At 44.3% G+C, this 14092-nt stretch overlaps 1 protein-coding gene across 1 annotated transcript in view; it reads left to right on the plus strand.

Annotated features, from left to right (window-relative positions):
- The window catches only part of TYW1 (tRNA-yW synthesizing protein 1 homolog (S. cerevisiae)), a 90020-nt gene that overhangs the window by 8906 nt on the left and 67022 nt on the right, over positions 1 to 14092 (plus strand). Inside the window, exon 7 of the mRNA XM_010148033.1 lies at positions 9630 to 9756. Within this exon, the coding sequence (XP_010146335.1) occupies positions 9630 to 9756 (127 nt within the window). The remainder of the gene's footprint in view (positions 1 to 9629; positions 9757 to 14092) is intronic.

Genomic DNA, 14092 nt, shown 5'->3' on the forward strand with positions numbered 1-14092 from the left:
AGCCTGCAGGAGGGCTGGGTGGTGTGAGGCTGTTGCCTGATGATCCAAGGCTGTGGTGCCAGGCTGGGCTGGGTGACACAGGTGGGTTAAGGCCTGGATTTTCTGTGTATTTACTGCCTTTCCAGCTGCTTGTTTTTGGGATGAGAGCCAGGGCCTGTTCTCTAAATTGCTTGTATGCAGCAGCAGAAGGCAGTGGTGGTTCTTAGCAGATTTAGTAACTAAGTGGACTTCTGAGTTGTACCCTTGTGGCACACTTTCCCTGTCCTCCAGAGTTACTCCCCTGAAATGTGTTTATCAGATAAAATGTGAAATCTAATGGGTCTGTTTGTGGTCTGCAAGACTGCTATTAATCACGGGGACACTATTTCTTAATGTAGATTATCTTCTACAGCTGGGAGATTGTGATAAACTAGGAAGACAGAACAATCTAGACTTGTTCCCAGGGAATGAAATGGCTTTATTAACCTTCATATTTATAAACTGCAGGCATGAGTAATACTAATAATAATATCTTAATTTTTTTTGGATGGGTTGGGAAGTAATCAAATGAGCATATTTTGTTGACACAATTTTGAGATTAATGTTCTTGTTTTCTAAAACAAAAAAGCTTAATGATGCTGATAGTCACATTTGCAATGTAAATACAGAGAGAAGGGTATGTGTGAGAGAGCAAGACTGAGGCTGAGTTTACAGGGAACAAAGTATGTCCCAGAGAACATGTTCAAGAAGTTTGTTTACCTCCATGTCCATTTGCCCCAGGGGAGGTTTCCTGATCCCCTTGGCACTCTTCCCTATAGAACTCATCCTATGTTAGTCATTTTACCACCATTGGGGCTGTAAATCACGCTACTCACCACGTTTCCTAAGTGCCTTCTGAGTGTGTGATGGGAAGTAAAGACCAAACCTTGCTGACACTGGGTGAAGAAACTTTTAATGAAGTGGCTGGAGTTTTATTTATTTAAAATGGGACAGTGAGCTTTAAGGTTTACAAATGTAGGTATAAGGCTTACAGACTAAGTGTCCCTGCAAAAACTTTTAGAGTATGCAAGAATTGTTAGCCATATTTTAGCTGGATTGAATAAGGCTGGGGTACTTAACTGCCAGATTTAGGAACAGCTGAAGATGATGTGCACATCTAGAGCTCTCCAAAAACTTTCTCTGACTTTTAATGTCTGAAAGATTCCTATAGGAAAAATGTGCTCTTATCTGCAACAGCTCAGTCTCTGGGCTAGATTTTGACCTCTGCTACTCTGGCTCAGAATTCAGTGTGATCCTACATTTTAAAATAAGCTTTAGGAAATACCATTTAACTGCTTGGGGACTACTGCTAGCATTAAAATCTTGATTTGTCACAGGGACACTTCCCCCTTTCCTATATTCAAATCTTCCTTCTCTAAACCTTGGCTATGGAAAAACACAAATCGTAAACAATATCACAAGACACCTTGAGGCTTGCCTTTTCTGTGTTAGACTTGGGACTGCCCAAGGAAAAAGGAAAAATACTTGACAGGTAACCTCTGGCTGGGCGCTGTCTTTGGCATATGCTATGATACTGGCTTCCTTGATGAGCCAGTTAAAATAAATAGTTTTAAAAGCCCATTCTCTGAGATTCAAAGAATTCAGTGAGGGACCCTACTTTGTAAAGGGCTTTGAGATCTGTGAATGAAGACCCTTATTTTTGCCCTGGGTCGTAGATCCTGTATCCCTTCCTGTTCTTTAGTCTGTTCTAAATTAGGCAGGAAATAAATCAGTGAAGCAGAGCTGATAGATCTGGAAGTCTGAAGTCCCCCTGAGTATTTGGCTTTCTGTTTTTTTTAATTTGCAACCTTTTTTTGACTACATCTGTGGCTGGAGATGAGCAGGGGTTAGCCTGCAGCAGTGCAGCCCGTCTGCTAACCATTGCTCACAAGCTTTGCGTTGCATTTCTCACGTGTTTGGTATTATTTTAGGTTCTTACCAGCCAAATAACACAGCAACAAAAGTCCACAAATCAATGCACGGATCTGCTGATGGTAATTACTGGGAGAAGCGTGGAGGAAGTGACCCGTTGATGTCACTGCTGTATCTAAGGAGAGAGTAGCACAAGGGTGTCTGGTGGGAGCACAGCATCTGTTGTCAAATAAACAGTGGTTTGGGTAAGGTGTTAGGAGGTGCAGTGAGCGTGCCCATGCTCAGCTAGACAAGCCCTGCAGGTTGGTCATTCAGCAGTGCGGCTGGCAGGGAGCCTGGCCACGTGTCTCCAGTTAAACCTTCATATTTGCTGTGGCTGCCCAGTGCTCAGTGTAGTTTGTAAGTGGTTCTCACCTGCAGAATTGTGTATCTTCCTCTTGCTCAGTGCCCTCTGTGTGAAGGGCAGCACCGGCTATGGACAGTGGGAGCTGTTTTTTTCTGTTCCTGTTATAAGGTGAGCCACAACTTTGCTTCCTTTGCTGATACTTGGGCTGCCAAAGCAGCAAAGTACCTACCTTACCTTGTTTGTGTCAGAGCTGATATTCTGATATCCCTCGTGCTGTTGGGTGCAGAGGCTTGGCATGAGAGGGGAATTGCATTTTGCTGGGTGGTGTGGATGTGCAGAAGAGGTGGAGCCTCTCCTAAAAGCCTTCTGAACAGAAGAGTATGGCATGAGAGGAAGAAGTAGCAGTATCAGCTCTACAGAAGGACACTGTAACATGGCATTCAACTGGTTTTGTATTGCACGGACTGCATACATGTGTACCAAACCATGCTGTGGGTTTTTCTCCTAGTAGCACAGTTAAGCTTTCGCATGAGGAGCTGATGTTCCTTTTTGCCCCTGGCATAGCCAGAGCCTCTGTGCCAGTGGCTGAGGCAAGGCAGCCTGGGTCTGTGTCTGTGCTAGCAGCTCATTTGGGCTGGGTCCCTGTGATGATCAGCACTGCAGGAAAAGCAGTGGGTTGGTAATTTTAGAAAGAGGAGTGACATTGTATATTATCTGTAAACAAGCGTGCAGAAGAGACCTGGGTGTGAAGCACAAGGCTGTGCTGGAAGACCAGCTTGTGTGGTGGTGTGCATGGAACTGTTGTGTGTCCCTCTTGAGAGGATGAAGCACCAAGTCATTTCTGACTCTTCTTTGGCTTGTAATTTTGGAAAGTGGGGTTTTGGGTCTTGAGGGATGTTCTGCAAGGTGCTGGGATAACTGTTTTCACAGAATGGTGGGGGTTGGAAGGGCCCTTGGGAGACCATCTAGTCCACCCCCACTGTCAAAGCAGGTTCACCTAGAGCAGGTTGGACAGAAATGCATCCAGGTGGGTTTGAATCTCTCTGGAGAACAAGCCCCCCCAGCCTCTCTGGGCAGCCCGTTCCAGTGCTCTGGCACCCTCCAAGGGAAGAAGTTTTTCCTCATGTTGGGATGGAATTTCCCACGTTACAGTCTGTGCCTATTGCCCCTTTTCTTGTCACTGGGCACCACTGAAAAGAGTTTGTCCCCATCCTCTTGACACCTGCCCTTTAGATATTTATAAGCAGTTTTCCTAATTTTCCAAATTTTGTAAGCAGTTTTCCAGTTGGCTGTGTAATCTTACAGTCAGCAAAGATCGATTATGGTAGGAACCTGGCACTTAACTTTTGACTTCAGGAATGTATTCTTATGATAATCTCGTGGCCTCTCATCTGATAGTTCTGAGAAGCTGGTTGATGCATATCGCTGAATGGGCTACACACCGAAGCTGTTGGCTTGGGTACTTGGGAGGTACAGCTGCCACTCAGGAGGAGGCAGGCAGAGAAGGTGTAAATAGGGACTTTGCCATGCTGCTCCCTGGGTAGAACTGACTCGTGTTGATTATGAGCTTGTATGTAGTCTTTGGCAAAATGGTTTTCCTGGGAAGACTAGCCCAAGTGGGGAGTTGGGCTTGGGACTCTCATGGTACTGGGAAAAGTGTGGAGCTCTTCTGCCAGACGCTTTTCCTAGTGTTTCATGACCTGTATTAACACTTCATGGTTAGGTGCTTTTCTGCACTACAAGAATTCTGAAGGCCAATGAAAGCAGCATCTCTGGCAGGTATGAGAACTGGCTGCTTCTCGCTGATGCCTGACAGTGTCAGCGCTCCGTGTGCCTTCCTCTAGGACATTCGGTGTTTCTAATGCAAGCCAGGGGTCTGCAGTGCAGCCAGCTCCTTTGCTTGCAAGGGCTGTTTTTTCCCCAGGTACTGATGCTAGGAATCCTCCAGCTGGTATTAGCTCGGGTTGTCTGGAGGCTTCAAGCACAGCAAATGATTGCAAAGTCAAAATTCATCACACACTTGGTTTTTTTTTAGGTGTGTGCATGGCATTTTGACCACGTGAAAGATTGGTGTTGAAATAAAATGCCCTTTCTTTAGTCTGAAACTGTAAGGAAAAGAAAGAAGTGGGAGTGGAGAGGTCTATTTAAAAAAAGTAATCTGCAAAATACGGCAAGATGCTGTGAAAGGCTGTGTGCTCTGCGTGAGAGAAAGCAGAATAGACTAAAGTGGACAATCTTACTGGTTTTCACTGGGCATTTCAGGGCACTTTGTAAATCACATTGTCCGGATTTTAGCTGTGATTATTGTAGCACAGAAGAAAGGAATAAAAATATTGCCCAATTTTCAAATAGAAGCTGGTCAGCCTTGGGTGGAGACAAACACATTTTTAGCTTTGATTCTTTTGTTTTCTTTGAAAAATCGGTTTTCTTTATGGTGTGTCTGAGGAAGTTTCCCAAAGCAAACAAATGTCAACAGAATCATGCAGCAGCATGTGAAATGGAATTGTGGTTTAATGACACCTTGTAAAAAACTTCCCTACAGCAGAGCAGTGATGTTATAGCTCAGTGAAACAATCTCAAACCCTGCTGTAGCCCAGCAGAGATATTTTTAGAGTTATGATCTGGAATTTTTTTTGTCCTTGAGAGTTCTGGCCAATGTTGAACCTACAAGAAAATGGCTGTTAGTGGGATCATATATCCACCTTCCATTTCACAGAAGTCTTCTGTCATTACTTGTCTGCATGAGTTTAGGCTTCAAAATTTTGTTGTATAGGTCCAAAAATCTCAGCATTGACTTTTCAAATGAAAGAAAACGCAGGATTCCCTCTGTAGGGGCTGAGCTGCAGGTTTGTTGGGATAGCGTCTGTCCTTTGGATGGCAGCTTTGCCTGCTGCCTTGGAACAATGTGAGGGAACTTCTGTCATTCCGCAGCATAGTAAGGAAGATGTGGATGATGGAGACTTCTTTCGGCTCGTTACTGAAAATTCACAAAGGTTTCTGTTCCAGGAGAAAATAAATCTTGCTTCTGAGTGTGGTGGATTTTGGGTTTTGCTGTTGTCAGTAAGAACTTCTTGGGGGCTTTCCCATTTTTTGGGACAGGTCTAGAAAATGCATGCCACAATTTTTGCTTTTGATGAAGCCACCTTCTCTTCCAGCCATGGCAAGGTAGTGGATTACCAAGTTCCCCAGCTCGGCCGTCATGCTCTCTACCCTTGTCTGCTTTTTGCTTCAGTTTAGTTTTTGTGCTTAACTGGCCAGCAGTGTACGGAGGGGGTATGTAGCCTGTGATTATGTAGTCTCTAGAAGTTATCTTTAATAAGATTTTCTTGCTGTTGGGGTGTTTGCTGGTTCACTGATTGCTCAATCCAAGGTTCCAATATTCATCTTTGTGCTCACTTGCAAATGCTCGGAGCCATTTTTATTAGTGACTGACAGCAGTCAGAGTACCCCATGTTGCTGTAAGATTGGCAGGGTGTCTTTCATCCGTGGCCTGAGCAATTGCAGTTCTGTCTCGGTTTGTTCCAGCTGGGTTGTGACAGCCAGAGCTCTCTACCTGGAGCACAAAGGTCCCTGCAGTGGGCTAGCAGTCTTCTGCTGTGTTCAGGACTATCTTTGTGGAAGCCCACTCCCTGTCCTGTTCTCTTTCCACATGTGTTAGTCTTGCAGGAAGGTCACTGTGTAAGTCAAGTGCTGTTCCTGTGGGTAGCCTGATGTCTGATCAACTTCAAGAAAAGACAAAGCCCAAAAAACCCACCACCCCATGTGGCTCCTGCCTGTAGTGCCACTGGCAGCTGAGCCTGAACTGGGGAAGAACTGTCAGCTTTCCTAGCTGTCCTCTTGCCACTGGAGTATTGCTTCCAGAGCTCCTCGTGGTCTGAGCTTTAACTCGTCATTCATGTAATTCATGAACTTTAATGCTTCATTTAACGACTCCCCTGGGAAAGTTGTACTAATGCTTCTTGCTGCCAGGCGGTCTTTTCCTGACAGCCTTGCCAACAGTTTCCCTTAGTGCTGGTTGTGTTAGTTCTGGCTCCATCCCCTGATGTATTACTGTTTTCTTAATGTTTATGCCTTTCATTTGTTAAAAGATCCTGGAGCCTTTTGATGGATGAGGCTGTAAATCATGACAAGGCCAGGGGTTCCCTCTTGTTTGACCACTGGGAGGTTAAGTAGAAAAGAAGTTCAGTCCAAACTGGGATATTTTGGGTGTCATTTTCCTTCCAGGAGTAAAGCTGAAAAACATGCTCATGGCACATCATGCTGTGGCACATCAATAAGTAGAGCCATGAGGCTAAAAAATGGTAAGGTGGTTTAGGGAATACTTGTTTGCAGGGAGTTTGTCTCTTTTGTTTTAGGTTTCTCACCCCCACAATCTTAATTTGAAGAGCTTTTGATGTAATAAAACAGGAAACACGGGGGGAGATGGGGCACCTTGATGTCCTGAAGAGAGCACTTCAGAGAGGAGAAGTGGCAGTAGCAGGTCCTGTTGGTCCTATCTGGATGTGGCCATGGATGAGTTTGGTAGGCAGATTGTAGGAAATCCTTTCAAACACTGAAACTGTCATTTGTCAAAGGGGCAGCAACACCACTGCCTTGGGGAATGCTGAGGTTCTGGGTTGTGTGTGGTACCCTCTGCTCTTGACTCATCAAAGCCAGGCTTCTGTACCTGCCCTTAAACCATGTGCTGCCTGCGTGGCAGTGGAAGGGCAGAGGTCGGTTTTTTGCCTTCACCTGTGGAGGAGGTGATCCTAAATCCTTACACCTGAGGTTCAATTGCTTTTATTCAGATCTGCTTCAGTGGCAATAGCAAAAAAAAACCTGCAGCAGGAGCTGTGCTGAGCCTTGAGGTACCAAGAAATGGGAATGTATTCCTAGGTTTTCCTATTTGTGGTTTCTCTTGTTTGTGAACTTAGAGGATGACTCCTCAGTTTCTTTGTCAGGAAAGTATTTCAAGGGCACGAAAAGCTGGCTCTTGTCACTACTTGCTTGATTTGTTATGGAAAGACGGTAGTTTGCCTTAGCAGAAAGCCCTGTAGTAAATCTAAATCACCAGAACTTGAGAAGTTTGCTCTGTGCTGAGTTAACTTTGTTCTCTCCACTCAGACTCTAAATAACAGATATGAAAGGTTTATTAAGCAAATGAGTAAAACTCCCAGGGCTGTGAATTCCATTTCCCACAAGAAATATCTGAAGCAAATCACTTGCCAAACCAAACAAGTCAGGTATTGCTGTTCAGAGAAAAACAAATGATTGTTTTGTTCATAGGCTTTCACATCAGGATGAGGGGAGGGGAAAATATCATCTCATTGAGGGGGAAAAATGATTATTGAAATAAATGTTTCTGCTCTGCCAGTGAGGCAATTTTATTTGTTGTTCTTGCCTTCAGGTATAGACGATGCTCTAACAGGCACAGTAAGCAGGTAGGAAGGCAAACCCTTTACATTCAGAAAGACTTTTTCTGTATCTGAAGGCTGTCTGGGATGGGATTTCTCATTTGTACTTAAGTCAATCGCTGCATTTTTAATATTGCGATGTGCTTATAGTATCATACTTAGTTCTTCTGGGAGAATTAACCTGGCATGAGATTGTGGAGCAGACACGCCAGGATGTGTCCACTTGTAAATCCCTTGTAGTGTTTTGCTTTGAGTAGCAAACAAATCTGTGCTAAGATAATGTCTTTCCTTTTTAAGTGAAGGGCTGGGCCTAGTTCTGGGCTAAATGACAGCTTGTGGGAGGAGAAACTCTTTATTTAAGATTTAATAGTTAAAAAATGAAGATTTTATGTCCTTCCTTATGCTTTTTTTGGTAATATTAATATTTTACTGTTGAAGCATCTTGCTGATAAATGAAGAGCAAGTCTCAAGAAATGAACTTTTAGACCCTCCAAATGACATGCCTCTAGCAGAGCTGGCCTTGCAGGGGCGTTTGGATGCAGTATAGAATCCAGTGAAATCCTGCCGAAAAACTTGGCGAACGGATTGAAAGTAAATAGAAGATGGAAACAGCTTTTTCCTGCAGTAGGACCATGTTGTGTTACTGATCATTAGAAAATACTTTCCTGCACACCCTCCCTGCAACTGTGAGCCAAGTTTTATTCAAAATGAGTAGGAATGGTAACCTCTGTCCCTAAATGTGTTGCTTTCCTATTCCCTTCTCATGTGCTTATTAGGAACTCTGTTTTGTCCTTGAATCTCTGCCTCGGTGTGGTGTTTATTTTGTTTTTCTGTGGCGTGGGTTTTTTTTGAGGCACCTTTATTTTCTGAAATTTTGCTCAGGTACAAAACAAATCTGCCTGCATGTCTAGGACTGGCTAGATTACTTTCCTTGTTTGTGAAGAACACGGTTTGGCAAGTCAAGAGCACTGGTTTCCTTAGTGATGCTGACAGTTGGTGGGTAGACAGACTCAGACTGGAAGCATTTGTATGAACTTCTTGATGTCTTTGGCATGAAAGAGACTTGGATGGGAAATAGCCTCAGTTTGGGGAAAATAAAATGTCCTCTGCTTTTTGTTTGTTGTTTATCCATAACTCCTTTAATATTTCAAAAAAAAGCCATAAAGGACTGACAGATTACAAGTTGCATGAAATATCAAAGTAATTATTCACACTTTGATGCTTTTTTTGTGCAGACATGAAACAATAAATACCTGTAAAGTCTCAGAAGTGACAGTTATACAGCGGGGGATTCACCATTTCTTATGTGCTAGGCTTTGCTTCTCCTGCTTGTAACGTAATGCTAATACGTGATATTCCTGCATTTTTGTTTGTAAGCCCCAAGGGCTTAACTGTTCCTCTAAAGCAGCGGCTGCTGGAAGCCAAACTTAGTTGGGATGCTGCAGCTCGTGTGTCTGGAGCTGACTGCGGGGCGGGGGGGAAACAGCCTCTTCTGGCAAGACCTTTGGTGATCACTGAATTTTGGTGGTGCACGTAGCTGCCATCTTAGGTGATTTGTGGAGAGCACAGTTTCTGCTCTGCAAACTCCTGGACTAAGTCACTGTAGTGATATGGCTTTCTTCCCTGAGCTGTCCCAAATCACTGGGACAAAACTCCTTGGCGCTCCAGGCAGTTGTGTGTCAGGCACAGAGTGGTTTGTTCCCTCCAGTTTGGCATCTGTGGAGAGAAGAGATTCTTGTGCAACATGAAACACTTGGGCTTAAATCCTGGAGACACTCTCACTCTCTGAGGAGACTAAAACACCTTGTTTCTTAATGTCCTGGAGAATTGGATTGCTCTGAGACAGAGAATTTTGTGTGGGGTAAAATGGGGGATTACAGGGATGCAAGAATTCATGTGTGAGCACTTGTGTCAGTGTCGGTTTAGCAGGTCTGTGGCTGAACAGTGTTTAAACCGTGATGCTTGAATCTAAATGGCTGTGATTCACTGTCTTTAAACAGAGAGAACGTGAGCTCGAGGAAGGGGATGTTGGAATGAGCTTGGCTCGAGAGAATGCTGGGAGGAAGGAAGAGGGTGAAAAGAGAGAGATGATAACGCCGTCTCTGAGAGAAGCGCTCACAAAACAAGGTGAGGTTCTGCAGACCAGAAGGTGGACCAGGCTTTGAAGTCTTAGTGGTGGACTTCTAACACAGAGCACATGCAAGACGGTGTTCTTCATGTTAAAGCTAGTCCTCTGGACCCTCACTGTAGTCATGGCAGGCTTGAACCAGAGGCAGGATGGAGGTTAGGTGGAATCAGTTTGTACCTGATGGGTGCAGCCCACAGTTGTCAGACTGGAACCCAAACAAGTTGCCGTGCCCAGTACAAAAGCAAAGGCTGGCAGTGGTTTTACTGCAGCGGACATCTTGACATATTTGGAGGTCAAACACGATGTCACAGAGTGACAGCCGGTTTCATCATCCCTATCAAGTTACAGCTGTATTTAGCAGAGCTTCAGCTTGTCTTTGTGCTGCTCTTAAATGTGCAGGAATGAAACAGAGAGGGAAATAGCAAACTCAAAAGCCCTGAAGAGCTGATTGTTTGCTTAGGAAATTCCAAGGAGCTGGATTTCTGGAGCTGGATTTCTTAAGCTGCTCGTTGTAAGCAAAGAGCAGGTCAGAAATACACTTCTACTGTAGCACCACTAAACAAAACTATGGCTTTCGTGGTAGGCAACACAATGGAAATGGATTAACGATACCCAAAGGCTGACCCCACTGACACTGTATAAATTATTCTGTTGTGCCTCTGCTACCACAGGTACAGTTTTGCTTCAGTCCAGTTGGATCGTTCTGTCCTTACTGGCTAAGCGAGCCCACAATTTAGCACCAGGGTGTCCAGGATACCTTTATTTTACTTGTATCCAACAGCAAGTGGTATTAGGCAGCAGTTTGTATCTGAAATAGTACGGGCTGCTTCAGTAACCACTTATTTTCATGCTTTGACTTCATGGCTGATAGAAAGATATACTTTGATCCCTGTTTTTCAGTGTGTATGGACAATCCGTTGGCTGACCTCAGTATTTTTCTGGGCTTTTCAAGTACTTACCATTCTTGTTTGAGATCAGGCTTTTAGAAGTACGTGGTGGCTTTGGCTGTCCATCCTGTGACTGAGGTTTCCAGTGTCTACAGCTCTCGGCTATTCTGACCATCTCAGCTTGGCTCAGTGTGCTGAGCTTTGAGTTCCCAGACTTTGGAAATGAGATCTAGTGTGCAGAGTCATTGCACAGAGGTTGATGCTGCTGGAGGTACACTTTTGGAGGCTGTGTGCTAAAATGTTGGCATTTGTCTTTGGGATTCGGTGTGCTTTACTGTTAAACTCCAGGTGGCACCAGCAGCTCACGGCTGGGTCAGGGATTGGGAGCATGGTGCAGTCCCGAAATGTGCCACAGAATTCAAATACTGGCCGTGGGAAGATTAAAAATGAGTTTGCAAAATAGAAAATTATTCTTAGTAAGCAGAATAAATACAGTGACTGAGACCAGGCGAAGTGAAGCCTACTAAACTTTCTTGCAGTTCCTTAGAAAATGTCAGTGTAAATAAGCCGTGAACACACAGTTAAAGGGGAGGGATCCAGGCACTAACGACGCTGAAGTCCTGCGGTGTGGAAGCGGCCAAGAGCTGGTGGTGAACAGACTGCGATACTAATTTGCTGGTGCAGATGTAGCAGCTTATCGGGAGCAGAGTAGTTGGTGAAAGCTTGGTTTTGCGGGCCTGATTCTTCCCTCGTGTAGTTACTAACTGGTGGAATTGCGCTGTGTATGATAGAGGAAAATAAACCTAAATGCATGTGTATTTGAGTGCATCCATTTTTCAGCTTTTGGAAGGACTTTGGAGAGTATTGGTCTGTTGAAATTAAGTCTAAGCTGGAACAAAATACAGGATGTCTTCACACAAGGTGAAATTTTGTCCTTTCTTCATAACGTGACACTCCCCAGGTGAGGGGACAGTTTATACAAACAGATGTGTGCAGAAAGAAATGTGCCTGGAATGACTGAAGAAGAGGTACTCTGTAAGACAAAAAGAGGATCTTGTCTGTAGCAACTTGTAGTTCTGTCTCTGTGATACATTTTGAACGTGTTCCGTTCACCAGCGGCATTTCTTGTTTGTTTTTTTTTTTTTTTCTTACTAATTTTCTGTCTTTCGTCAGAGCATTCTTCTGGGCAGTGGCTCGGGTGCAGAAGTTGTGTTACAGCTTTCAAATGGCCCGTGGTGGTGATGATGGACCCTGCTGCTCTGGCGCTGACCTTCAGCTCTTTAAACCCCACTCTTGCAAAGCATCTGGAAATTGGAAACTTTTTTCCCTTGTAAATGTTCTGGTGTGAAGTTCCCCTTTCTGCACTGAGTTTCAGCTTTAACAGATAATCATTGCTTCAGACCAGAGGGCCTTTATTTAAGGAGATTGCTTGATAGACCCACGCTGATTTGCCAGCTGTGTATTCCTTGTCTCAGAAGAAAAACCTTCTGAAAGTCATTGAATTTGTGAAGCACAATGTGACATCAGATTGGCTTTTACCAAGCGTGCTGCGGCTGCACTCTTAGAGATGGCTGGCTAAGTTTTTTTCTTGTATCTTTTGGGGATTTTTTGACCACTGATGTACTTCATTCTTTTGTAATCTTTTGCTTTATGCTTTCAAAGTCTTCTGTTGAAGCAAGGTTTTGGTGTAGTGGTCTGTCCTGGAAGGTGTCTTTGGGTTTTCTTCTGGACGTTTTGCCATGCTGGGATAGTCAGCAAGCTTTGAAAGCTGTTCAGCGTGGCTGATGCATGTGTTGGAGACTGCAACTATCACGATACTGCTTCTGATATGGACAGCTGTGCTGTGGAAATAGTCAAGATAAACCAGATGTCTGTGTTTAATTTCAAAATTAAAATAGCATAATTGCTCACATATGCACATAATTCATCCACATTCAGGAGCTTAGGAAGGCTTATGTGTACAGCACTGGTGAACTAGCAAAATCACAACCAGAATACCTTGGCTTCCTGGAACACGGCACGAGTATGTGGATAGCAGCACCCTGTCTCAGTGGCTGAGATTTCAGTAGGGTCCCTCACTGAATGCTTTGAATCTCAGAGAAAGGGCTTTTAAAACTATTTACATGATAGAGTTGAAATACTGCAGTGTGGTTTTAAGGGGTTGCAGAGCAATTTTGCTCCAGACAATGGAGCAGTCAGTCTGTGACGCTGGCTGGCTCTTTGGTGAAGAGTGAGTCTGTGGTCTATTAAAATCCATTTGGATTGTCAGGGCGAGCATCACGAAATGTTGATCAGCCTAGTGTTATTGCCTGATAACACTCATTTCACCCACGAGCTTGTTTAAAAGCTTAATCCATGTCTTATTACAGTAAAAAATAAGACAATTTCAGTGAAGTTTGGCAGGCTTCTGGGTCATTCAGAATTTATCATCTAGAGCAGGATCAACTAATACACAGACTTCAGATTAAAAGTTCTTGTGCCTTTAGTCAGGAGTTGAGCTGATTACTATGAGCCTGCTTATGAATTAAGGAATCATTTGAATATTAGGCTGTAGAAATAATAGAGGTTTTCTTCAGCCTTAGTATCTGAAGAGATACGGGAACTGTGAGCAGAGTCTCCTCAAGACAACAGGCTGTTGGGAAGGTGGCACAGCCAACAGGCACTTACTGCTCACAAGTAATATCTCTCATGAGCAGAGAAGTGAAGGTGTTCCCAGCAAGTCCCGGCGTACGTAGGTGCAGACTTTGGGGCTGTTGGTGAGATCAGATTCAACCCCCGTTTGCCTTGGCAGAGCCACAGCGAAGTTGTGGCAAAGCTGATGGGAGAGGTGAGCTGGGCTGAGCTTTCAGAAGGAGCTTCAGCAGAAGCTGCCACGTGGAAATGGAACAGAGAGGACCCTCAGACTGGTTCTCAAACACATTTTCTCCCACGTTTGGTTGGAAACCCAGTGCTGCTTGGTTCTTGCTTAACCCTTTGTACTTCCTTTTAGCCTGGATTGGTTTGCTGCCTGTGTCCCTAGCCAGCAGTAAAGCAAGTACATAAAGAAATGGGCTTTACAGGGGTGGAAGGACTCTGCTCACCTGGAGTAGGTGTGTAAAGAGTGTTTGGTCTTCACTGATGTGTTCTCTAACTTCCAAGGCTGAAAAAGCATGGCACAGCCAGTGTTTGCTGTGGTGGCTTAGCAGGGTAACTGCACCTTATACCACAGTTACCGACATGGTGAAGACCCCGGTTCAACAGCTTCGTAACTTAAGAAGTTCTGCAAGTATATGCTGTTTCTCCTGTAACCATAGCGCTGACTCCTGGCAGCAGCAAATAAGATGAGTAAACCCCTTCTCATCGCTAAAGCTGGCTGAGGTTTGTAAGACCGTTTTGATGTTGAACGTGTACAATTTTCTTGGCCTCTGTAGGAAGCTGTGGGCGCTCCACATGGTGGAAGTTGATTTAA

Source organism: Eurypyga helias, unplaced genomic scaffold, assembly GCF_000690775.1.
Source record: "Eurypyga helias isolate BGI_N326 unplaced genomic scaffold, ASM69077v1 scaffold6793, whole genome shotgun sequence".
Lineage (NCBI taxonomy): Eukaryota > Metazoa > Chordata > Aves > Eurypygiformes > Eurypygidae > Eurypyga > Eurypyga helias.